This window comes from Somniosus microcephalus, chromosome 12 (genome assembly GCF_052327205.1).
Source record: "Somniosus microcephalus isolate GS21.2 chromosome 12, FLI_Smic_1.0, whole genome shotgun sequence".
Lineage (NCBI taxonomy): Eukaryota > Metazoa > Chordata > Chondrichthyes > Squaliformes > Somniosidae > Somniosus > Somniosus microcephalus.
This window is the reverse complement of record NC_140998.1, coordinates 45,788,916-45,816,682: the sequence shown is the minus strand read 5'-3', so window position 1 is coordinate 45,816,682 and position 27,767 is coordinate 45,788,916. Positions and strand designations below refer to the sequence as shown.

The 27,767-nt window shown below is 40.8% G+C and overlaps 1 protein-coding gene across 6 annotated transcripts in view; it reads left to right on the top strand.

Moving 5' to 3' along the window:
• ppp4r4 (protein phosphatase 4, regulatory subunit 4) overlaps positions 1-27,767 on the top strand; it is a 176,567-nt gene that overhangs the window by 78,844 nt on the left and 69,956 nt on the right. For 5 of the 6 annotated variants that reach the window (XM_086002770.1, XM_086002768.1, XM_086002769.1 and 2 more), the window contains 8 exons: positions 2,500-2,602; positions 5,947-6,094; positions 7,661-7,734; positions 10,710-10,816; positions 14,428-14,535; positions 15,636-15,757; positions 20,168-20,290; positions 24,885-25,054. In XM_086002770.1, coding sequence (XP_085858896.1) covers positions 2,500-2,602; positions 5,947-6,094; positions 7,661-7,734; positions 10,710-10,816; positions 14,428-14,535; positions 15,636-15,757; positions 20,168-20,290; positions 24,885-25,054 — 955 coding nt within the window. The remainder of the gene's footprint in view (positions 1-2,499; positions 2,603-5,946; positions 6,095-7,660; positions 7,735-10,709; positions 10,817-14,427; positions 14,536-15,635; positions 15,758-20,167; positions 20,291-24,884; positions 25,055-27,767) is intronic. The other variant, XM_086002766.1, reaches the window with a different exon arrangement.

Below are 27,767 nucleotides of genomic sequence, written 5' to 3'. Positions count from 1 at the left end.
CGAAGGCTAAATCTGATAAATCCTGTGCAACAGTAGCTCACCAACTCTCTCCAGCAACGATCAGAATGAACAGGCCAAGTGGCTGCAGCTTTTATACTGGAGCTGTCCCCTTTAAATAGTGCCCCCCGACTCCGTGAAGGGCCTGGGAACGTTCCATCGAACTGTCACTAATAGCGCCAGGTGGAAAGGTTCCGGGCGCCACCGAATATCCAGTCAGGGGCGCCAAAAGGGCGTTGCACACTGAAATGACGTCATGATCTGCCTGCGCACGCGGGCGCGCGCTAACAGTTAGCGCAGGCACTAAATGGATACTCAATATGGGAGGTGTCGCTATCCTCGTTGCGCCCGCCCGAACATTGGGTAACGCCCCAAATCTCGGGCTTATTAGGCGCTAATCGCTGGCGCAACCAACCGAATTTCTAGGCCTATGTATCATATTGTTCTTTTAGGACCGACTTAAGCGGAGTTTGAATTGAAAGTACATGTAGAGGTCCACAGCACACTGTCCATGAAAGTTCAATCAATAGCTTAAAATAAGATCTACTGCCAAGGGCTCCCCTTTGCTGACAATTCCCATACAGTTGCAGATGTCACATTTATGTTGGCGCAGACTTTAGTTTTGCTCAGAAGTGCACAGCAGTGACCAGTCATTTTATTCTTTGTTGGTGCAGTCAACAATCTGTATTGTGCGGCTGTAAACCCAGTTTGTAGCATGATATCCTGGGGTCCCATGACTACCTCAGTTGTCGGGCTGTTCTGAAGTCTTGATCCCCACTTTATATTGAACATGTTGGGACGCTCCCTGTCGATTACGTCACTAGAAAGCTCTAGCAGGAAGGGAAACCTGATGTATGTATATGATGTTGCTGTTGTATGTTCCCAGAAAAGTCTGAACTAGTATCTACTCATTTTAATGCTAAACTCTGAGCAGCCGCTTTGACTTCCTTTGCAGAGATAAGGTATCAGGTTAACTTTGAGTTCCTTTGACAGTTCAGTGGGTGAATGCCCAGTTAGTGTGGTACTGAGCCATACGAATCCGAGAGTTCTTTGTCTGTGTTGCTGCGGTAATAATGAAATGCTGCAAGTAGCCTTGGTGTCCCTGGGCTAGGAGAATTAAAATCGGCCTGAGTTTGTGTTAATGATTTTCATCCAGTGATCCCTGTTGGAAACTGTACATATATGAACATTGTTTGGGGCCAGTATCAGGCTCAGCAACCATACATATCACTATTGAATAATCTGACAACTATTCAAGCTCATATATGAAGAATAGCCACTTAGATGAGACACTGGAAGGCTGCCAATAGAATTGTACTTCAGAAGGAGACACGCACATATTGGCCAGGAAGCCAGTCACCAGTCCATTGTGCTGTTAGGGGTTAATACTGAGGTGGGTGAAGCTCTGATGGTGGAAGCCTATTTTATTTGTTTATTGCTTTCCTAGTGTCCGTCTATCACTGCTGCTTTGATGTAGTACAGGAAGGGAAATATACAAAGTGATTCCAGCTATGTATGTGTATATAATTGCTGCATTTCTTTCTTAAGTAGACTGAAACCACAACCATGGCATTGAAATAAATTGGTTCTGGGACTCAACTGCAGGAGTTCAGAAACACATTGAAACTAGCAGTTTTGCCTTATTATGATCTGAAGGTCTTTTGTGAAATTCTGGTTTTCTGTCTTACTCAAACCACCACCCTTAGTTTGAATTGTCCTGTATATGAACTTAATAATCCTGATGTCTGGCAAAATTTAGTACAATATGAGTATCCAAGAAGCAGAATTGCATGTTCTTTTTCTTATTTACCCACATTTAAAGCTCATTTGGATTGCTGAGACCCTTTTTATCTTGCCCTATCCCTCCAGCAATTGGTCACTGGCCCAACTTACTGAGATTTTGATTAGGCAAATATTGGAAAGTATGTAACTTCAACAGTAATATAAATTCTGTATTCTGAGACCAACGAGCAGAAACTCAGGTGTTCAGATTGTGGTCTAGCAAATTGGGCCCATGTCCAGAACATTTCATTTGAATCACTGGCTGACTGGTTGCCACAGGAGAAAATATAGTGTATAAAACAATTAATCCAAAGGATTGGGTGCTGAAACTCATTAATTGTATTGACACTTCAATGAGATTATACATTATTAAAGCTGTCAGTAGCTCAATGATGTGTTGCTTAACAGGTAGTTTTTCTTTTTAAGCAGTTCAATAGCTAGTGCAGCCACCAGCACATGTATTTCCAGCATTTGTTTTCATTTCAGATGTTTAGGATTTGCAGTTTACTTTTCGTAGAATTGGTAGAGAACACTGAAAGTGAATGTTCTCATTAGTACAATATGCCTGTTAAATGAAACTGTTGATCATTTAAGTGTATGCTGTCATAAGTCCTCGGAATGGCCCTGCAAGTTCCGGGTTGCCGCACACACACAATCAGCGTTTGTGTTACCTGCCTGATGTTCAGTTTGTAGGAGTAAGTGCAATTGTTTTGTTTGCAGTTCTGGTCAAGAGGTGCAGCGAACCAGTGTTGTTGTTAATCTACCAAACCTGATGCGACAGAATACTTCAGAGACGATCCGAAGAGTGGTGCCAAAAATTAGAGTAAGTTGCAACTTCTCCATAAGGTATCAAGTATTGGATAATTGAAAATAATATGCCATGAAAATGGCCCAGTACCCAGTATAATGCATCTTGCAAGGCCATGTGAAATCAACTAATGTGCAGGTAGCAACATTGTATGTCTGACCCCACCACTAAACTATTTCAGAAAACATTAGACATCTGTATTATATATTCAAATCATTTGGAGGTCACGGAATTCTATGCAGTGCCTATTACGCCTGTAGATATTTTTAGATAGTTAAACGCCAAAGCACCAATTGGCACCCTATGTGTTGGCATCTCAAAAATCCGTGCAACTCCATTCTCTTACTACTGTTTAGCTCTTTAAATCATTGTTACTTTTAATCAGGAAGGCTGACTTATGATTCTGAATTATAATTGTTTCTCTCTTCTCTCGCTGTGTTTCAAAATAAGAACTTTTTTTTATATCATCACTTTTAAAAGAGAGGGTTTTCCAGTGTCAATAATGTTGAAACAAAGTATGGGCCTCTACTATGGTACAATAGGTACTCGTGGCATTGTGCAACATGCTACCATTTATTGGACCCATTGAGATGTACTATAATATTAGGATGTGGTGTTCAAAGAGTGACTGCTGCAGATGTGGGACCTTAACGCAATTGGCACTTCAAACCCGACCCTTGCCACCATGGCCATTAAGCTGCAGCCCTGTCTCAGATAGCACCAACTTATAACAATTGTAGAGTATGCTTGGTGCTGACTAGTAACAGGTCTCGTGCATCATTGGTGCTTATTGAAGTCATTTGGTGACACTTATTCTCGAACTTTTGACCCTTTGTTTACTAGTGGAGCACCCCCTAGTACTTGTCCGTGCCAACCAGAAGAAAAACAAGATGTCTTTGGTATTTGTTGAATTCATCAGAAACAGTGCTTGGTGCCAGTGACTATCTGCCCAAGCACTTGTTAGATTTTCTGCTGAAACTCCAATTGCCTCCAGTTAGAAAGTGGACAGCGCTAAATGATACTAAGGGATTTCTCTTGGATCTGTGTATCAGAATATTTGTCAGCCATAGGAGCCCTTCAAGCCAGCTCATACAGAGCTGCTGTGGAGGCTTCCCTTTTGTGAAGGCGAGGTCATGCATTTTCTAGTAATTCTAAATAACTTTTATCAGTTGTGGCCCAGTTAAGTTATAACTGACTTGTTTTAGAATCCACAATATTACACTGCTAACAAATCTATTCATTAAAAATGTCATATTATAAACTTGATGATTGACACTAATTACCTTTGTGTGCGAACAGTAACTACGATAAGCAGTCAGTTTCTATTTGGTTGTGTACTGCATCTGGCATTAGGAACTGCATGATGACTAGAATCATACAGCGCAGAAGGAGGCCATTCAGCCCATCGTGCCTGTACCGGCTCTTTGAAAGAGCTCTCCAATTAGTCCCACTCCCCTGCTCTTTCCCCATAGCTCTGCAAATTTTTCCTTTTAAAGTATATATCCAACTACAAGAACACTACTTGAAATATCTTCATGCCACTTTTTCTTTTAATCATTTTCTATCTGCTGTAGTATAATTATGGGCACATAGGCCTAGAAATTAGCTATAGCCCCGCCAGCTCGCTTGCGCCCAGAATTTACCGCTGGGCGCGGAGCCACGCGCGCCCATCCGATATTCAGTTTCAGCGCCCCAAGTCGAGGACGGGCGCTGTTCCAGGGTGTGGCCGCCCCCGCTTGGGGCGCTGCAACTGAATATCGGCGCGCTAGTTGCCGCAGCGCCACCCGCAGCGGAGCGGCAGGCTGCGGTACTGCAGGCCTTCCTCCCTCTCTTAAGGGGGAGGTGCCTGCAACAGCTGGAGCCCCGTTCGCGAGTGCCGGCAAAAGAGCCCGGCACAACGGAGAAGTGCCGGGCTCCCGGAAACCAGCCGGCAATGCCGCAGGGGGGGGTGTGGAGGAGGCCGGGGAAGGAGGTGTGGGCAGGCGGCCGCCGAAAAAGCGGCCGGCCGCACCTCCACCTTAAAGCGACCCACTAAGGCTGCATTACGGACCCGGTCTCTGAACGTTGTTTGCGGCCGCCACGGAAGAGGCGGCCGCAACTAAATATGGGGGTTGGGGCGGAACCGGGGCACTGCGCACACTGATGACGTCATCGGTGCCGGCGCAGCGCTACCGGCTACCGCCGCCATTCCCGCTGTGCTGAATATCAGCGCAGCCTCCTCTTTTGGCGCAGAAGCCCTCTTTCGGCGGTACCTGGGCGCAAAGCTGGCGGGGCCTTACTGAATTTCTAGGCCATAATCTCTTGTGTGCACAGTACAGACTGAATTCCTTTCAAATATATTCTCGCATCTAAAGAAATTAATACATAATGACTCTAGCCTTTTGAAATTAGGTGGGTTATATGCAACTTCTGGTGCTTGAAGCATCATAAAATAAACACACTATAAATTTAGATGATCTTTTAATTCATCCATAATTATAAAAAGGTTTTAATGCACTTTGTAAAAGTCCAATGCCCATATAGTATGTACTGCTATCACCTGTAAAATGTATACTTTGTAATGCTGGGTTAGTACTTCAACACAGCATTCAAAGTACAGTCTGTTAAAAGGACTAGAGATAAAAAGCCAACATTTGCATACTTTAAAAAAAATATATATAGATGGTGAAAGGACAAAAATACAGTCACGAGAAATTATTTACCTATTACTGATGCTGTATTCATGGTACTCCAAATAGTTTTCTTGTTTTTAATATTCATTATCACACTTGAATTTTAATTTGCTTACCAGCAATTTAATGTACTTCAGTAGGATCCTAAAATGAAACCTACTTTGTGCAACTAAGGAGGAACCGTTTCAGTTTTCTTACAGGTGAGACATCACCTGTGCGGTGTTCCACCTGCAGTTACAGTCGCAGTTTGATTGAGCTCCTGGAATAATCATGCACGTGACTTAGATGAAATAGGTCGTTCTACAATGGTTGCACTTTAAATTATCTTCTTTAATGTCTAACGATGCTTTTATTAAATGTAAAAAGTGCAGTTTACATTATAAGTGCATTTAAAAATGATGAACAGTTGCAGTGGTTATTTTTGACATGAAGCTAGGTTTTATTAGAAAGGAAATACATGCTGTAAAATGTTAGTGTTCAGAAATAGGTTATATATATGTAAAAAAATTATTAACCACCAACACCAAAGTAATACTGTTCCTTTGAGTTTGAATAACATGATAAGTCATCATTCTATGCTACTTCTTTTAATATGTATTGATAATCTCTGGAAAATAATGTGAAAAGCAAGCTATTTTCCAGCAAGTTAATAACCAATCAGTTCTCATGAAGACTTCTTTATTGTAGGAGGTGCTGCATGTTGCGGGGGTGGAGATGCAGTTAGCTGCTGCAGTTTCATTTCTTACTATCTCACAAGAAGAGATAGTTTCCATTGCAGCTTATATCCACTCCTTTCTCCCAATCATACTGGTAAACCTGGATCACAGAGACACAGGTCAGTTCTTTGCAGTTTAATTATTAAGAAAAAATGCTGAGCTATATTCTTCAGCATTGCACATTTATAGTTGTATGACTTAAGTTCAACTATGTGGCTTTTATTCTTTTAAAAAATTTTTTAAAAAATTGCTGATTTAAAAATCCGTTCTGCTATATCTTTGCAAGTGACCATTTCCAGAAAAATTGTGATAAAGCACATTCGCAGAATGGCAAATGTTTGTGAACCGGAATTGATGATTTTTTTGTGTTCATATTTGAAGCATTAATATCAAATGCAGCACTATGGTTTAAAGTAACAGGCCAGTTGTGGATTTAGACAAATATCTATACATTCATTCAACAACAGCTTGCATTTATATAGTGCCTTTAATGCAGAGAAAGTCCCAAGGCACTTCAGTAGTGCAATCGGGGAAAAATGAATGCTGAGCCAAAGAAGTAGATATTAGGAAGGTGACTAAAAGCTTGGTCAAGATGTGGGTTTTACAGACGGTCTTAAAGGAGGAGAGGGTGGTGGAGAGACAGAAAGGTTTATCCAGCTAAAATCTGAGTTGAAAGTTACAATAATTAAAATAATTTTTGCTTAATATCTGATGGGAAGGATCAGTGATTATATAGTTATAAATTGAGGTAAACAAACCCGCCACAATGGCTCCTGTGTGTGTATGTTTGAGGGGGCAGAGTGACTTTGCTTATAGAGGGCATCAACGCAGGACTGCATTGTTGAGCTGGTGAATGGACAGATATTTTAGAGTTGGACTTGACTATGGGAATTGGGAGTATTTTTGGTGAACATTCCCTCAGGTGATTAAATAAGTGGATAGAGTCCATGGCAGAGTAGATTGAACATCTGCGTAAAGAGCGGGCTTGCAGAACAGGTGGCTTTTTCTCATTGTGTTTCCTATTTTCTTTAGGTCAATTCACATGTACTAGCCACATCTAAACTAAAATATGAAAACAAGCCTAGAAACGATTTTTCTTTAATTGTATTTGGATAATATCTCTGAAGTTAGAACTGTTGCATTAAGTTTTAAACCTGTGATGTAACATTTTTGCAACTATCTGGTTTTTCTGTCCCTACTACCCTACCTCCTTATGTACTTGCATCTGAAACTTTCACTACAACTGTTTCAAAATATTAATTTCTACAAGGGTGTAAGAATCAGGCTTTCCAAAAACAATGTCATTGTGGTTTGTAGAAATGCATTTATTAATAGTGTTTAAGACAATTGCTCCAAAGCTACATTCTTAAACATATCGGTATTTGTTCCTGGTAATAATAGCAAGTGTTGTATCCTGCATATTAGCCTTTGTTAGGCTGAAAAATTGAGCCAAGTGATAAGATTAGTACAATTGTTTCAAAGATCACCATAAATATGACTATTTTGTTTCCTTACTGTCAGACTATTTCATTTCAGGATGTAAAAAGACAAAACTTTTTGTGCATGTGCCAAGAATGGCTCTTATATTAGCTTGTAGGATTAGACAATGGAGTTAATTTTGCAATATATTAAAACCATAACTTTGTAACTTACTTTGTCACAGTTTATGTTTCTTTTTTGGCCAGTGGTCAGCAATGCATGGTTGGAGACCCTCCTGACTGTAATCAATGCTTTACCAAAGGAAACCATCAGACAAGAGGTAATATAAGAGTAAAAATTCTATCCATGTATGTACTGTGTTTATTGATTCTATATATGCACTTAATGTCTTTATAAAATATATAATTAAAGTGGTGGTACAATTTTCATGAAAAATTGTGTGTTTTTATTTGTTTGCAGACACTCAGCAGAATGCCCATAATATTGAAGCACATCATTGATCACTTATGCAACACATCATGGCTCTTCTGCCTGTTCTAGTTAAAGCAAAAATGTTTCATAGAATGATACGGCACAGAAGGAGGCCATTTGGCCTATCATGCCTGTGCCGGCTGTTTGGTAGAGCTGTCCCATTAATCCCACTACCCTATGCTTTCCCCACAGCCCTGTATTTTTTTCCCCTTTAAAACCATTCATGATTTTGAACACCTCTATCAAATTTCTTAACCTTCCTTGCTCTAAGGAGAACAACCCCAGTTTCTCCAGTCTCTTCGCATAACTGAAGTCCCACATCCCTGGTACCATTCTCGTAAATCTCTTCTGCACCATCTCTAAGGCCTCATCATCCTTCCTAAAGTGCGGTGCCCAGAATTGAACACAATACTCCAGCTGATGCCTAACCAGTGTTTTATAAAGGTTTAGCACAACTTCCTTGCTTTTGTACTCTATTCCTGTATTAATAAAGCCATGCTTTTTTTAACCGCCTTCTCAACCTGCCCTGCCACCTTCAAAGATTTGTGTACGTACACCCCCAGGTCTCTCTGTTCCTGCACCCCCTTTAAAATTACACAATTTAGTTTGTATTGCCTCTCCTCATTCTTCCTTCAAAATGCATTACTTCACACTCTTCTGCATTAAATTTCACCTACCATGTGTCTGCCCATTTCACCAGTCTGTCTATGTCCTCCTGAAGTCTGTTATATCCTCCTCATTGTTTACTATATTTCCTAGTTTTGTATCATCTGCAAACTTTGAAATTATACCCTGTATACCCAAGTCGAGGTAATTAATATATATCAAAAAGAGCAGTGGTCCTAATGCCGACCCCTGGGGAACACCATTGTACACTTCCCTCCAGCCTGAAAAACAACTGTTCACCGCTACTCCCTGCTTTCTGTGCCTTAGCCTTTTTTGTATCCATGCTACCACTGTTCTTTTAATCTCATGGGCTTTAATTTTGCCAACAAGTCTATTATGTGGTACTTGTCAAATTCCTTTTGAAAGTCCATAAACACACCATCAACCACACTATCCTCATCAACCCTCTTCATTATTTCATCAAAAAACTTAATCACGTTAGTCAAACATGATTTGCCTTTCACAAATCCGTGCTGACTTACATTTATCAGCCCACACTTTTCCAAATGCCAATTAATTTTGTCCTGGATTATTGCCTCTCAAAGTTTCCCTACCACCAAGCAAGATAGTATTTTTAGTGAGTCCTCTTGTTTAGTGAATATAATTGCAAATCCTAAACTCTTTCTGTGCAGGTAATGTATTTATCATTTAGAACTAAAAAAAATTGTATCTATTGGCAGCATTCCTGTTAGTGAATACACTTTTTAAAAAAAAAGAAAAAGAAATTTTACCAAGTTTGCATTTAATTACAAGAGTCTCCTTCTGTATATTATATTGCTCTATTTTGGTTATTTCAACAATCCCCAGAGTAGAACAAGCTAAATGTTCAGTTAATATTGTATGAAGCAGTTTATATTTTAGACATTTTTCCATTACAAGTATACAGGAAATTGTGCAACTAATATCTTGCTATGAATTGCTGAAAATTGAACTAAGTTTTGTTGCAAATAGGTTTTTCAGTGAAGCAAATTGAACTTTTTTTTAAAATACTGATACCTATTGGGTGGATTCATTATTAAAAAGCATAGCTTATAAATTAAGAATCTAAGTTTGCATCTTTCATTTTTTCAATTGTGGATCTCACTCATTTTCATTTAAACTGTTTACTGGGTGATGACCTGGTTTGAATTGATAAATCAGAGAATGGCTGGCTGAGATTTAGACAATGAACATCATAATTACCTGTTGAGGAAATGGGGGCAACATATCTATTTAAACATTATATTTAAACAGCTAGGGAATAAAATGGTTGACAGTTGGGATTTAACTTTAATAGGAATTAACATTTGTAATTAAAAGTTCAGACCAAATAGCACTCTGATCAGGATATTCATAAATACACTTTCCCTAGAATTTTCAACTAATAAAAATGAATACAATGGCTGAACATAGAAATACATAAAATGGTTGAGCATGAAAACAATGTTGAGTAATTTTAGTTATTTTAATAACAGATTCTGATGTATTATATCCACTTGAGTGGAATGAGGAAAGATGGCTCATACTTTAATTAGCCTACCAGACTCTTCAATATTTTACTAAAATATTCTTGCGTCAAAAAGGTAAATGAAGTATTCATTAGTATTTCATTTGGAAAGACTTAATGAATACTTTGGTACAATTTTAATTCTTTATCATTCCATAGCTAAAAAAAATAATTGTGCCAATTTTGGTCAAATTCTTTCTGATTTGATTTTTAGGGAACTGATTTGGAATGATGACAAATCATTTAACCTCTCAATGTTGTCTTTCATTTTTAATAATTAACACTTCTCACTCATGCTCCTTGATATTTGTGGAATAATTTTAAGGAATATTTTTATAGAGGGGCTTTAGGCTTACTAAAAAGCATGAGTAAGAATCATCTCAATTTTGATTTGTGTGCTGTTTATCGTGGTGAAACAGCTCCTTAATACAATTTCTCTTAAATTCAGGAGTGTGAGGAGGAATTGCATAGAAGGCTGATTCTGCAAAGGACCTATAATTCCATAAGGTTTACTGTAATTGTAGAATTTCAAAAGCCTTGACTGTAGACTTAGCCATACATAACATTATGCGGTGCAAAATATACTAAATTGGAAACTCTATTAAATTTAGCTGCAGTAACTTAGTTGGGAACTAATAATTTCCATAGTAATCTTTTTTGCTTTTGTTTAGATTTTGTCCCCACTGGTTTCAAAGGCTCAATTATCACAGACAATCCAGTCACGTTTAGCTAGCTGCAAGATTCTGGGCAAAGTTGCCAGGAAATTTGAATCTCATATGTAAGTGAAAGAAATGTTTTTGTTGGTGCTTCCCTGCTAAGCACAAAGATCTGATCTGTATGCAACATAATATACTTCTGTATGCTGATATCTGACATACTTCTTGTATGACTACTCTGATGTGCAAGAATTAAACAACATTTCAGCATGTTGGCAGAAACAACAATGATAGTTGGTATTCTCATATAGCTTGTGTCAATATTGTATTCTTGCATGGGTACACTAGGCCTGATTTTTATTGCTTAGCAATTATGAATCACAATTAATCATCTGCAGTATAATTGACCACTTCGTTTTCTTTTATTCTCATTCTATAAACTTGCAGTGATTACGTTAGAACATCATTATATGGAGCAGAAAAATATTTTGGTCTTTGAATCTATTCCTTTCAGCAAACCATGTACAATTGGATTACCACAGATTCTTGTCGGTTTCATTAATTTCCTAAAACAAGTGAATAACCACGAATACATTTTCTAAGAGAAAATTAAAATTTCCTTCTCCCCGCTGAACAATTTCAAGGTGTAAATTTGATCATTCCAATCTACATTATTGTACACTGACTCTGCAATTCACAAGTGACCTATCCAAACAGGTCTAAATTTAGTGCTCCATGTAATATTTCATCCCTGTAATCTTGAATCCCTTTCACAAATAGCTATCTCTTCTGCTCATTTTATGAGGAACTAATTAACATGCCATTAACTTCTTTTGTGGAACCACTGATATGTTTAGAGGAAAATGACTTCTAATTTGGAGTCTTGCATTAGTTGTTAAATGTGGGTGTCCTCACACAATGACAGAGAGTGCACAGGCTGTCAGTATCCAGCATGATTACTACAGTTATTCAAAATATGGATCCAAAACTGGATTAGACTATTCCCATAATCTACACAACATCTATCCTTTTATATAAAGTTATTTCCAAGTCCGAACATTTCATTTTGGGGTTCAGATGACAGTTAAACGGCAGAAGCTTTATCTGAAGCATTTTAATGAGCAAACTGCCATGTCGGGTCGGCACACTCATTACTTCTCGAACATGGATCATTGCACTGAACCTTTGAGGATTGCAGTCATCTTTTTTCGACTAAGTCAAGATTTTTTCTTTTCTCTGGGCTATATAGATATATGCCACTTTTGCTTTAGTTTGTTTTATATTGCAGTTATTCATTATACTATATTTTGCAGTTTTGACATTTTTAATCATATAATCTCTAATTATTTTCTATACATTTTTGGTGGATTTCAAGAATGTTCGGAAATCTCACTTGGTATTCTGTTTATAGCCTGTATGATTTCTATTTTTGTGAAGAAATGTTATTGGTTATTTTGTTCAGCATGTCTTGCTGCAGACTATACATTCTAAAGTAAAGTTTGGTTTAAAATCGTTTCTGGAAAAAAAATCTTTCAGCAAACAGAGAGTTTTACTTATATCTGTTTATAAAATTAAGTAACATGAAATTATAAAGATGGGAATTTCATTTTTTTTTAAATAGCAATCAGGCTGTCTGCACAACATGCAGAGGTGGTGGTGCTTGCTTCACTACTACATGGTTGCAAGTTTGAGACCAAGAACTGTTGCTGTATAAAATATGTATGCTGATGACACCCAGTTCTCCTTCACCATTCCCTCTGAACACCCCTGTGTTGTCAGACTGCCTGTTCAACATCAAATTGTGGATGAGTCAAAATTTCCTCTCCCTGCACATCAGAAAGATCTAAACCATTGTTTTCAGGCCCTGTCATAGACTCTGCATCCTTGCTACTGACTCCATCCCCCCATCCTAGCCACTCGCTCAAGCCTTCCAAAAAATGGTATCCTTTTCAATCCAGAGCTGAGCTTCACACCTTTCAAATTCTATTCATCACCAAGACAGCTTACCTGCACCTCCACAACACTGTCAGCCCCACTGTTGCTGAAATCCTTATTCACATTTTTATCATACTTAGAATTCTCCAAGGTCATCTTTGCTGGGCTCTCATCCGCCACTCCAGATAACACCACCCTCTCCAATTCTTGCTGACCTACGTTGGTTCCCTGTCCCCCAAAACCTTGCATTTAAAGACTCCACAGGCTCGCCCAACCCATCTTTGCAATCTCCTCCACCCTTATATTTCATCCCCAGCCTTTGGTCCTCCAACTTTGATCTTTGTACTCTCCCCCTCCCTTTGCCTAACCATTGGTGGCAGAACTTTAAGCCACCTTGGTCTTAATTAGTGAAGTACCCTCCGTAAACCTCTCCACCTCAAATTCCATCTTTTTAGCCAAGCTTTTGGCCAACTCTTAACTCTCCCACCATGGCTCGACGCCCATTCATTTATTCCTTTTACTTATTTTTTTTCTACTTTTCTAAAGTGTTCTATGTTAAAGGCACTCTGTAAATACAATTTTTTGTTATAAAATGTTGGCGAGTATGATTTATATGGACTGTCATAGTCTTTTCTGTTCTCAAATCATGTGTATCCTTGTAGCCCTGGTGTGATCCATTCCACTGACTAAAGACTGTGTTTCCTCCACAGTAAGATAAACCCCAATATCACTGTTTGTAAACTGCTGGTTGTTAAATCAAGTGAATTGATCACAGGACTCAGCATCTGTTGTTGTCTGTTAAGACAGCTTAGCCAGCAGACAAAAACACGCACGCACATCGCAGCCCGCCCCCTCGCGCATCGCAGCCCGCCCCCTCGCGCATCGCAGCCCGCCCCCTCGCGCATCGCAGCCCGCCCCCTCGCGCATCGCAGCCCGCCCCCTCGCGCATCGCAGCCCGCCCCCTCGCGCATCGCAGCCCGCCCCCTCGCGCATCGCAGCCCGCCCCCTCGCGCATCGCAGCCCGCCCCCTCGCGCATCGCAGCCCGCCCCCTCGCGCATCGCAGCCCGCCCCCTCGCGCATCGCAGCCCGCCCCCTCGCGCATCGCAGCCCGCCCCCTCGCGCATCGCAGCCCGCCCCCTCGCGCATCGCAGCCCGCCCCCTCGCGCATCGCAGCCCGCCCCCTCGCGCATCGCAGCCCGCCCCCTCGCGCATCGCACCCCGCCCCCTCGCGCATCGCACCCCGCCCCCTCGCGCATCGCACCCCGCCCCCTCGCGCATCGCACCCCGCCCCCTCGCGCATCGCACCCCGCCCCCTCGCGCATCGCACCCCGCCCCCTCGCGCATCGCACCCCGCCCCCTCGCGCATCGCACCCCGCCCCCTCGCGCATCGCACCCCGCCCCCTCGCGCATCGCACCCCGCCCCCTCGCGCATCGCACCCCGCCCCCTCGCGCATCGCACCCCGCCCCCTCGCGCATCGCACCCCGCCCCCTCGCGCATCGCACCCCGCCCCCTCGCACATCGCACCCCGCCCCCTCGCACCCCGCCCCCTCGCACATCGCACCCCGCCCCCTCACACATCGCACCCCGCACAACACCCACTACAGGTTACCACATTGGAATATGTTGGGATTGGGATAATATTGATAAGTTGCTCCCGTTCCAATCACCTATTTTCCAATGTTTTCTCAATTCCTTAATGTGTTGTAAGGCAGTAGCACACTGCAGTTATGTGTTTATTTTAAATATATTAAGAAATAGGCAAAAAAAGTAAATAAAGAGCTGTATTGTCTCTGCAGAATAAAACGAGATATTCTGCCTCTAGTGAAATCACTTTGCCAGGATGTAGAATATGAAGTTCGCTCCTGTATGTGTCGTCAGCTGGAATACATAGCACAAGGAATTGGGTAAATATAGTAACTTACATTTCAAACGTGTGTATAAATCTATGTTTAAATGAAATAACAATGCTATACACTAGATAAAGGCATAAATACTGCAATTATTTGAGCAAGAAGGATCTTAACTAAGCAAATAATTGTTCAGACTAGACAACTCTATGCCAGGTTACATGAAGGAAAATATCAGAAGAAGGAGATATTCTTGAACATAGCCTTACAGCTCTATAAAGCAGGGCTGTTGAGTATCTTCACAAAGTAGAACAGCTCAAGATGAATTTTGCTGTGTGCACTATTGCAATTAAAGTAGACACCCTTTTCTTCAGATTACATAATGTAAAAAAAATTAAAGTTGTGTAGTGTACTTTTTAAAAATGTATAGTTTCTTTAACATTTAGGTATAAATCATGAATTATGTTTGGGTGTTGCATTTTCATATATAAAATAACAGCCTACTAATTTTGACCATTTATTTTTATGGGTTTATTTTACAGTGCTAATGCCATTTTTATAAATCCATACAATGTATAGACTAAATTATAATTAAATTAATTCTTCAGCTACAATGTAGTATATTCCTATATTGCTGGAATTACAATAATCTAATCTTGATATATTCAAATGTAAAGTTATGGGTGATTTGGATTAATTTTGACTTCTGGTTTAAATTTGGCTTTGAAGGGTACAAACTTAAGGAAACAGGAACATTTTGAAATTCTGATTCTTACAGGGGCTTCTTGGAATAGGTGAAACTATTCTGTAATCTTAGACAACTCACAATTAGATACAGACATCACAAATATACATTTGCATACCCCTTCCTAAAAAGTGGGACTAATTTTCTGGGCGTTTTGGATTTAGAGTAAGATTTGGTTGTCATCCATGCTTGATACTCTATAAACTTTCTGGGGCTCATGCTTTAGGTTTTATTCAACCCTGACTTCCCTATTTAAAATGATTAACCTCCAGATAATTACTATGATTATGTTACTTTGATAGGAATTGACAGAAGACTATTAATAGAATGTGCAGGAAAGGTAGGGCATTCTACATCAATGGGCCTTTTCTTTGACCTTTTCATACAAATTGTTTTGATTTTCATTATACAGGGTTGAGCAGACAAAAAGTGCAATACTTCCTGAATTAGTGGAGTTGGCTCGGGATGAAGGGAGCAGTGTGCGCATTGCTGCATTTGACACCATTGTTAATCTGCTTGTGATGTTTGACAGTGGTAAGTTAATGTAGAGGCAATGACTGGTGTGTTTGAAGTGAATTCCAAATCTTGGATTTTGGTAGTAATAGAAGGAACATTTTGACCTAATCTTATGTATTGACAGATATCAAGTGAAATTTCAAATTATGCCAAATTATTTCAATACAGCCTTATGAGACTGCTCATTGGATACAATTTTATGGAATTGCTTTATTATCTTATTTGATTATAAGATTTTGAGAATTTTTCTGTTGAAAAATATTCAACTAAATGTTATGAGGTCCACCAATACTCCACTTGCACAATTTTATACTTACTAAAATCACCAATACACGTGTAACTAAAGAAACCATTGAAATTACACTTTCCCAAGATAACTGACAAAGTAGACAAATTGCCAAAACAAATTGCAGTCAGAATCCTGGTCAGACCTGAAACTCATGATTAAAAATGCTCCGCTTTATAATGAACTACCAACTTATTTTATAGAAAATGCTGGAAATACTCAGCAGGTCAGGCAGCATCTGTGGAGAGAGAAACAGAGTTAGTGTTTCAGGGTCATCTGACAAAAGGTCATCAACCTGAAACGTTAACTCTGTTTCTCTCTCCACAGATGTGGCCTGACCTACTGAGTATATCCAGCATTTTCTGTTTTTATTTCAGATTTCCAGCATCCGCAGTATTTTGTTTTTTTAATAACTTATTTTGCCTTTTATATTGTGATGCCCAAGTTTTATCTACAGTGCAAACAAATATTCATTCATTTGGTTCCCAACATGTTTGCCGCCTAATGAGTGGACTCAATGTCCTAATGGATTCTGATTCAGTCAAAGAAATGTGTGTGAGCGAAAGAGTGCAGTAGGCTCACACACTGGGCCAGGTAAATAGGGGGAAAAGTACTTGCAGGGGTCTGAGTTGACGATGAAAGGGAGTGACTGGGCAAGGGAGATAACTCACTTGTGTGCTTGTTTAGTATAGTGAGCCTCAGAATTCTTGGTTGGTTTGGGATCTCAGAATTAATATGGTCTTGACCAACTCGGAGTTTAGAGACATTTGTTTAATTTGGGTCATTTAGTATCTCAAAAGAGCTTTCAACCCAGAAAAATTTGCATGCAGGAACTCATGTACTTTTCCAAATGGAGAATATGCTTGCTTCAGTCCAGGTGATTCAGAACCAAAAACTATCAGGTAGTAGGAAGAAAAAAATCCTCATATTGTTAAATATAAAAAACATCCTGCGTTCAAAGGGATCATTGCTTTTGTTCAATCTCTAATGGTCTTTGGGGGAAAAATTTGGTAGTGCCCATTTCGGGGCGCTAATATTGGCCGGGCGCAAACTTTAGCGCCCGGTGCTAATTATCGCCTCTGACTGCAAAATTCGCCTCTATCGCCCCTGAAGATGATTTGAGCGCTAAATCAGGCGCTACACACCTCTCTTAAGGCGCAAACGTCTGGGAGCGAGGCTCTACCTCAGAGCATTGCCGAAGCTCAGGCGACGCCAATGGAATCCAGACACACTGGTGTTGTCCAGTTCTTAAAGGGGAGGGGCCATCTTGCTGGCCAGCCACACCCTGCTCATTGCATTCTTGAATCTCAGCCTGGAGAGACCTCTAAAGCAATTGTGTTGGAAGCACTAATAGATAGGCCCAGGGAAAGAGCTCGGCGCTTAGGAACCTCAAAAGAGGTACTGAGGGCCAAAACTCCTTAGGACAGCGTTAAAACCAAAACTTTTGCGGACAAGAAAAGGCAGGAAGTGCCCGCCTTTAAATAGTGCTCCCCCCAGCCCCTTCCTGACTTGAAAAGTTCCCCTCTACCTGTCGTTCCTAGCGGCAGGCGCTAAGGCAGGGGACGCGACTCAATATCCGGTCCGGGGCGCTACTGGGACGTTGCACGCTTGACTGACGTCACTATGTGCGGGCGCAGGAGATTGTGGCAGTAGTGTTTAGCGCTGCCGCAAAATGACTGGTCAATTTTGCGAGCGGCGCTAAAATCGCTGCGCTCGGGCGCTAAGTTCCTAGCACCCCATTAGCGCCCCCAGAGGCGCTAACAACCGAATTTTTCCCCGTTTGCGCAATCATTTGAAAGTCGTCATTTCACTACTATATGAAGTCAAAGAGCAGATCATGAGACTACAGGAAACTTTCGATTAACCGGCCCCTAAATAACCGGAACGCTCTATCCACTGGCAAAATTCAGGAGTCGGTTCAGATAACTTTTATTACTTTTTTTACTCCATCTGTTGCTGTGCAAGGGTGTAGCTGAAGCTGTTGCTAAGCTACAGAGACACTTGCAACTTGTGCCGATTGTTTTGAAGCTGTACAGGGTTTGTTGCTTTATACGGAGCTCTGAGCTCCGTATCTTTTACTACAGCGTTCGGTTATCCGGAATTGTTGATGAACCGGCAACACGTCGGTCCCATCCGTGCCGGATACCAGAAAGTTTCCTGTAGTAAGCCTAAAGCTTGTATTTGACATTTTTAAGTTTAAACCAACAGAATTTTTTGATCCTTAGATTTTGTTTTTTTAAGCATCTGAGAAGGCCAAGTTCAGGCTGGCAGTAAATTTAACTGGCATAGTTTATTCCAAAATATTCACAATCCTCAGCATCAGATGTTTTAGCATAAACATAAGACCAACGCACCAAAATTCCAAGTACTATACAGAGAGTTAGCCATTAATAGGACAACCTCTTTCTGCTTCCTTCGATTCTGAAACTCTTAACACATCTTTCATCTTCCATACCGTCCCCTTGATTCGAATGTATATTGGGTCAAGTCGGCAACAGCCCTAACCATGGTCAATTTAACAATCTCTTTATTGCCCCATACTTTGATGATGAATCACCCCTCTCATAGAGTTCAAGTATTCAACTCCAGTCCTAAATGAAAATGTTTCCCTAGTTTTTTAGAATACAATTTTCAGCTCGTTAATTCATCCTTAGAATTGCAACATTCCTGTGATTTTTAACAACCATCAACAAACAGAACATAATTCTTTATTGTCGTCTTTGCTGACCATGTTGCAGGATATAAGCCTGAAAATGGTCTTCAATTTTTTATTCATCAGGAAGGGAATGATGCATTAGATGTTCCCTTTGTGCTTTTGGGTCCTGAAGATTCCTCAGATAAGCAAAGCAATATTGGCTGCACTCCTTAATATCCAAATCTTGGATCTATTCGAGCTAGACATCTATTGACTTCTAGCTCTTCCTCACAAGTCAGGCCCATTGCCCTAGAATGACAGTTAAATGATGCTTCCTCTTGGGACCTTCTGCAGATGGTTCAGCTCTTGATAGCAACAGAAGTGAAGAATGAGTTAACTTTCAGAGGAAGTGAAGGTCTTTACCTTCAGTGGTGGGTACATGCTTGACATTCAGAAAATATTTCACTTCAAAGGCATACAACACAAAATTCCAATGCTGAATTTATGGTGATTGAATCACTTTACAGCAATTCGTTGTTGGACATTCTAGTTCTGTTTGCAACACTTGTTTGATTGGAGCCTGACAACTACAACAATAGTTAATTTAGTAGCCATTCTGGGTTCTACGTCATTGTGAATGGAACGTCAATAGACTTTTAAGCAATTTGGAGTAGGGAAGATCATACAACTTTGACATGATCTCTGAGACTATAGAACTACTGAGACAAAGTGGAGAAAATCTAAATTTTATGAAGGATAAGCACATTCAAAGAATGCAAAAGTACTATATCCATTAGCAAGGTCAGTTAGAAACATCAGCATGAACTAAAATTAGTGCTAGATAGTGCTGCGTTTCAGATTGTACTTGTATTTACAGGACTGAAGATAAATAAACTTAATTGACCCCACTTCTATCTAATATTGACCTCCGAGTCAGGAGATATTTGGACACAGATTCCCTGATATAAGTTTGATATTTGAATTAGCATGAATTGTGGATAACATAAACACAATTAAAATGGACTACTTTTGACCTTTTTCTGTATCAACCCTTCGTGGCATATACCCATAATTGCAAAAGTGACGAATGGGGTCTCATGCAGAAACTTATGTTCTATCAGTGTGCACCACAGAGCATTGATGCCTTCCAATATTTTATCAACCACAACTTGCATTTATATAGCACCTTTTAAAAAACACCTCAAAGCATTTCAGAGAGGAGTAATCAAAAAAGGGATGGCATTATGTAATGTCTAAGCAATGGTGATACTTTGACAGCGTCATAAAATAGAATAATTGACTTTTTAAATTAAAAGTACATCACTAACACTCGCTAGCAAAACAATTCCATTTGAAGGTTTAAAGCATTAATTTCCCATTTAACATCTATATAATCAATTATTTTTTTTGAGGTTGATGCAGTTTTTGTATAGGATTACCCGTTTTTCATTTTCCATTTGTTCTTTTGTTATCTCAGTAATACATTATTCTGTGATTATCTTGTCAGATGACCGTACTCTCATTATATTTCCCTTGGTGATGATGTTCTGTGAGAAATCATTCAAAGCAGATGAGACTATCCTTGCACCATTGTCACACCAACTGGGAAAGCTCTGTCATGGTCTCTCAGGTAAATTTAATACTTTTTTTTCATTTCTTAATTTTTAGCTCTAACATTACTTTTAAAACATTATAGCTAAATGGAGGGCTTTTGTATTCTCCTCTCTGCATTTCTCCCTATCTGTCTTTGAATATCAATGCTACTTCATAATTTTTAATGACTTGCTTGATTGTTTCCTGTTGTCCTTGTTCACACATATTCTAACTGTGAAGGAACTACAACACGTTTTCCAGTATTGTACATTCCTATGTTCCTGTGCAACAACTTCAGGAAAGATATATTGGCCTTGGAAAGGGGTACATGGGAAAATAGCCAAGTTTATGCAACCTGTTCTCATAATTTAACTCACTAAGCCCTGGTATCATTCTGGCGAATCTGCGTTGCACCCCCTCCAAGGCCAATATATTCTTCCTGAGATGCAGTGCCCAAAACTGAACGCAGTACTCCAAATGGGGTCTGACCAAGGCTCTCTACAACTGAAGCATAACTTGCTCCCCTTTGTAATCCAGCGCCCTTGAGATTAAGGCCAACATTCCATTTGCCTTTCAGATTGTTTTTTGTACCTGCTATTGCTTTAAAAGATTTGTGTACTCGGACTCCAAAATAGCTTAAAGGATTAAGGTATGAGGACATGCTGCATAAACTCAGTTTGTATTCCTTTGAGTTTAGAAGGTTGAGGGGTAATCTAATCAAGATATTTAAAATTATTAAGGGATTCAATAGGGGGTAGATACAAAGAAACTATTTCCTCTGGTGGGAGAATCCAGAACAAAAGGGCATAATTTTAAAATTCGAGCTAGGTCATTCAGGAGTGAAATCAGGAAGCACATTTTCACCAAAAGGGTACTGGAAATGTGGAATTCTCCACCCCACCCCCCAAAAAAGCTGTGGATGCTGGGTCAATTGAAAGTTTCACAACTGAGCTAGATTTTTGTTAGGTAAGGGTATCAAGGGATGTGGAACAAAGGTGGTTAAATGGAGTTGAGGTACAGATCAACCATGATCTGATTGAATGGCGGAACAGGCTCGAATGGGCTGCTCCTGCTCTACTGTTCCTATGATTCTCCAAGTGCTTAGTAATGTCATCCTGTGTTGGACTCTAGTAGTTTATCAAAGCTAATGCCAGACTAACTTGCCTTTAATATCCTGGCTTAACTTGGTCTTTTTTAACGAGGGAGTTGTATTTGCCAACTTCAGCACAATTTTCATAAATTATAGTTGGAACCGCAACTGATTCTTCCTTAGATTTGCTCGGGTTTAAACCATCAGGGTTGAGTGATTTGATTGACCCTAAGTTTGAATAATTAGTTTTGTACCATTTGGCTATTTAAAATAAATTATCCTCTGCTGATTGTTCTACACCTCTGATGGTTTTACAATCCCAATATCCACCTCCTCTGTGAAAACCAAGACAAGTACTTATTCCCGATCTCCACTACAAGCTTGCCTCCTTCAACTCTGCCCTACCTCTACCGTGGCTATCCTCTTACTATAAAAAGCTTTTTTATTGACCCTTTGTTTTTTGCTAATTTTCTGTCTTGCTCCCTTTTAGCCTTTTGAATCGCCATCTTAGCCTTTCTAATCTCCCTTTTCGTAGCTTTCCTATATTTTTTGTATTTATCCTAGGTATTTCATTACCTCCCTGTAAGTACCAAGTGCTTCTATTTTTAATTTCAAATTTGATCTAATTTCCCTATTCATGCATGGGAATTCAGCCTTCAAATCACTCCGTCTTTTCCTTATTAGTACATACTTGATTTTAACCCTTTTCTGATGTCTGCATCTGCTAATTAATTTTCCTTCCATTTAATATCACTTTTTATCCCATTATAATTTGCATTCTTGGAGTAAAGTGCTCGACTTTCTTTTCTTCTATTCTTGCATTTAACCTATTTATATTGCGGTCATTACTTCCCAAATGTTTTCCACTTTTAAGTCACTTACTTGCTCCACTTCATTACCCAGAATTATGTCAAGTAATGTTTCCTTCCTGTTGGAATACCAACATATTGACTGAAAAAAATCTCCTTTTCTTACTGGAAATCAGTATCCACGTCTATTTTTGGATAATTCAAATATTGTTCATACATGCCTCTCTAATTGGTCTACGAACTTCATGCTTGATTTTTATCCCATTTTTCGGTGGTCCATAATATACTTCCAATGATAGTACCAATCCGCCTCATCTCAATCAAAACAGATTCTGTTTGGACCTCTTCTCTATTTAAATATCTACTATCTAGTGCCTTCACATTTGCAGGAGGGTGACCTTCTGTGCCAGTGAAGGAAATGCACCATATTAATTTGCACCAAGGATACCAGGATAGGCCCTCCGCAATAATGCTTCATGTGAGCGGATCATAGAAACATAGAAAAATAGGAGCAGGAGTAGGCCATTCGGCGCTTTGAGCCTGCTCCGCCATTCAATATGATCATGGCTGATCCTCTATCTCAGTACCATATTCCCGCTCACTCCCCATACCCCTTGATGCCTTTTGTGTCGAGAAATCTATCTATCTCCTTAAATATATTCAGTGACTTGGCCTCCACAGCCTTCTGTGGTAGAGAATTCCACAGGTTCACCACCCTCTGAGTGAAGAAATTTCTCCTCATCTCAGTCCTAAATGTCATACCCCGTATCCTGAGACTGTGACCCCTCGTTCTAGGCCCCCCCCAGCCAGGGGAAACATTCTCCCTGCATCCAGCCTGTCTAGCCCTGTCAGAATTTTATACGTTTCAATGAGATCCCCTCTCATTCTTCTGAACTCTAGTGAATACAGGCCTAGTCGACCCAATCTCTCCTCATATGACAGTCCTGCCATCCCAGGAATCAGTCTGGTGAACCTTCGCTGCACTCCCTCTATGGCAAGCATATCCTTTCTTAGGTAAGGAGGCCAAAACTGCGCACAGTACTCCAGGTGTGGTCTCACCAAGGCCCTGTATAACTGTAGTAAGACATCCTTGCTCCTGTACTCAAATCCTCTTGCAATGAAGGCCAACATACCATTTGCCTTCCTAACTGCTTGCTGCACCTGCATGTTTGCTTTCAGTGACTGGTGTACAAGGACACCCAGGTCCCTCTGTACATCAACATTTCCCAATCTATCACCATTTAAATAACACACTCCCTTTCTGTTTTTCCTACTTAAGTGGATAACTTCACATTTATACACATTATACTGCATACGACTTACGCTGAACGAAAAAACCTTCGGTTTTTAGAGGGTTCCGGTTTCGGAAGTTCGGATAAAGGGTAAGTCGTGCGCACGACCCCCCGCCGACCCGACCCCCGCCGACCCCGATCGACTTACGCTGAGCGTCAGCGTAAGTCGTGCGCACGACCCCCCCCCCCGCGGACCCCGCCGGCACCGACAACCGCCGACCGACCCCGCCGGCCCCGACAACCGCCGACCCCCCCCGCGGACCCCGCCCCCCCACCCCGCCGGCGCCGACCCCCCCGCGAACCGCCGACCCCCCCCCCCCCGCTGACCCCGCCGGCCCCGACAACCGCCGACCCCCCCCCCCCCCCCGCCGACCCACCTTCCGAAATCCGAAATTCTCCGAAAACCGAAACTCGGCTGGTCCCGAGGTTTTCGGATAAAGGATAGTCTACCTGTACTGATGTTAGGCTAACCGGTCTGTAGTTCCCTGTTTTCTCTCTCCTTTTTAAAATAGTGGGGTTACATTTGCCACCCTCCAATCTGCAGGAACTGTTCCATAATCTATAGAATTTTGGAAGATGACAGCCAATGCATCCACTATTTCCATGGCTACCTTTTTTAGTACTCTGGGATGCAGATTATCAGGCCCTGGGGATTTATCGGCTTTCAGTCCCATTAATTTCTCCAGGACTCTCTTTGCTAATGCTAATTTCCTTTAATTCCACCTTTTCACTAGACCCTTGGTTCCCTAGCATTTCTGGAAAGTTATTTGTGGCCTCTTCTGTGAAGACAGAACCAAAGTGTTTGTTCAATTGCTTTGCCATTTCCTTGTTCCCCATCAGAGGAACTGGAGCAATTGGGGAAGGGCTTCACATGGACAAGAGAGTAGATGGAGCATCTGAAAAGGCCTGAATCTGTCATGCAGTGTGGGGAGGGGATTAGGTGGAGTTGGGATAGGTTGGCCAGAGATAGTGATATCCTATATGCAAGTGGCGAATGAATATACTTGATACCCATGAACTCTACTCTTGTATACTTTGTGACAGAGAGAAACTAGGAGGAAGTGTATGTGTGAAATAGGGAGAGATTGTGGGAACAGAAGTTGCCTAGAGGATGGGGAAGAGGGAGAGATTGATTTGGGAAAGCATGAGGTGATGTGTGTTAAAGTGTTGAGAAAAAACATAAACATATGCATTTGGGAGAGGGGGGAAATGTGTGACAGAATGAGAATGTGGAAATAGAAAATTGGGTTAGTGTGTGTAGGGAGGGGAATATAGAGTGACAGTCATGGGAAAGCATTGGAATAATAGGACATAGTGTTATGGAGGAAGGCTAAATCAGATCTGGACAGATTAGGACCAGGTTTGGAGATCCCATTAGCTGCCTCTATCACAAAATGGTAAGACACGCTATATTCAATCATGATCTTCTTTCCTATTTAGGGAATTTAACTGATGAACAACATTTGTGGTTTTTGGATTTCTACAAGAAATTTAGTACATTAGGCCTACAACATGAAAATGGTCAAAGCGAGCACATGAATCAGTTCTACGCAGCAGATGTGGATGCAAAATATGTGTGTGTCAGACAGAATTGTGCCTACAACTTGCCAGTAAGTACTGATTGTAAAATGACAACTTTAACCTGTGGATTTGTTTTATGCTGCACTATTCGGCCTGTCACTGTACAGGCAGTGTAATAAATACTTCAGTGCTAGAACTATCTGCATTTATACTTGGGGAATGTGGTCTCCCTGACCTGTCTCCACTGTCTGTGTTGCTGTTTCTCCTCCTCTTCTGTCTTTTTCTCATCTCATCTCTCCTTTTTCTACCCAAATTCTTTTTTTTATTCTTTCCTTGTCCTCATCTTCTGTCTCTTTTTCTTCTTCCCTTTTGACTCGGAGGTGGTGGCTAGCATGGCATGGCAGGGAAAGCATCCACCAACGTTTGGAGGCTGCATTTCAGGTGGAGTTTATGGGGAAAATGTGACCTTAGAACCCTTCCCATCTACTCTTTCTTGTTATAAAAACAGTTAACATTTCAGGCTGTTGACCTTTCATCGACCTGAAACGTTAACTCTGTTTCTTTCTCCACAGATGCTGCCTGACCACCTGAGTATTTCCAGCACTTTCTGCTTTTATTTCAGATTTCCAGCATCTGCAGTATTTTGCTTTTGTAATCTTACTTGTTTCCTGCCTCCCCCTTAGGAAAAGGGAGTGGAGGAGAGAAAGGGATGTGGGTGAAGGGATGGAAGAGGCAAGAGGGGTAGTGAGAGAACTGGGTGCAGGAGGAGGGGAGGAGGGGAAGGGGCAGAGGGAGGACAACTAGTTTAGGAAGATTAGAAATACATTTTATGGTGAGTATTGATTCAACATTTATTTCTAACCTTTCTAAAATTATTCCCTTCCTATTTTAAATAGTGTTTTTTATAGGGGAGGGATGAGGGAAACTAGATCATGACTGTAGCCAGCCATCTGCACTAGGCTGCAGCATGATGAGGGCATGGAGCAGTTCAGGTTCAGAATGGACTGGTAATTTCTCAAAGTCTGGCAGGGGGGCGGACGATGAGATTGTGGCCACGGCCCACGTAATTTAGTCAGCAGGTGAGAGGAGGTAGAGAGAGGCCCTGACAAACTCAGTTAACGGGTGGGGGAAGGAGGCCAGAGTTTGAATAATTTTAATGCCAAGCTACATTGTACAGAGGGGCTATGACTCAGCCCAAACATTATTAAATCTCTCCAATAAGTTAAAGTACTCCGGCACAATTAACTCAATGTAGAAAAATCAGCAACTTAATGCTGTGCAGCCAACAATGGATTTGATATGGAAATGCAGGGCGACTCCCAGTGCCAAAATGCAGAAGCAGCAATTGTTTTTTGATCGAATGTTACAGAACTAGTTGACGTTATGTAGCCCTATTATAGCATCACCTTCAAGCATAAAAGTACTGCAGGTAAATGTGGACATGCTAAAAAGGAGTTTTCAATGTATTTTGAAATGGAATGCAGTGACACACCAACCATTTTCTTATATCTGTGTGCACTTCCTCGCAACTTTTCCACTATGAATTCCTAAGTCCACATTTATAATGGAAATTAGCATTTCTAATTATAAGTGTGGATATTGGAATTCATAATTGAAAATGTGATAGGAAGTGCATGCAGACTTTTAATATAGTAAACTAGTTGATCTCCCCTGGCCTTGCATGTTTGGAGTTGAGACCAATTGTAGTTGTTAGCTGAAGTGGGGTTAGAGATCAGGGGATAATTGGACCAAGGCGTGAAGATGTAATTTAATCCTCATTTTAAAGTCATGCTTTGTCATTTTTTAAAAAAATGCTTTGATTTTGTATTATTTATAGCTAAGTAGCAAAACTGAGGGCAATTTGTGAAGCAACAAAGTAGAGTTACAGTATAGGAGTTTCTCTGCAGTACAAGCGAAGGAGCTGCGAGATGCAAAACTAAGGGAGGTTTGGGTACAATTTATATAGGCAGTTTTCATTCTAAATGTGGACATTATTAGAATTAATAAATGGGAAAAGTTGATAGGAATTAAGGTTTTATAGACAGGACATGTGCAAGACATAAAATATGTACAAAAAATACTATCAAATATTACATAAAAATAAGGACAGGATATGTGACTTCAAAATGGAGGCTGAATTACTTAAATGCATCCTGAGCCAATTACGCCTCTTTTAATCCCACTTCACACGGAGACTGTGTTTGGTCGCGACTCCCTGTGTGCAACAACAACTTGCATTTATATAGCGCTTTTAAAATGAAAAATGTGCTAAAATGCTTCACAAAGGGGTAATTAGGCAGAAATGGATGCCAAACCAAAGGAGGAGATATTAGGAAGGCTGAAGAGGTGGATTATGAGGATCTTCAAGGAGGAGAGGAAGGTAGATTGGCAAACGGGATAAGGAAGGTAATTCCAGTGTGAGCCTGAGTCGGCTGAAAGAAAAAAGACAAACTTGCATTTATATAGCGCCTTTCACGACCACCGGACAGCCTAAAGCGCTTTACATCCAAAGAAGTACTTTTTGAAGTGTAGTCACAGTTATAATATAGGAAACTCGGCAGCTAATTTGCGCACAGCAAGCTTCCACACACAGCAGTGTGATAATGGCCAGCTAATCTATTTGTGATGTTGATTGAGGGATAAATATTGGCTAGGGCACTGGGGATAACTTCCCTGCTCTTGTTCGGAATAGTGCCATAGAATTTTTTACGTCCACCTGAGCGAGCAGACGGGGCCTCGGTTTAACATCTCATCCGAAAGACGGCACCTCAGACAGTGCAGCACTCCCTCAGTACTGTACTG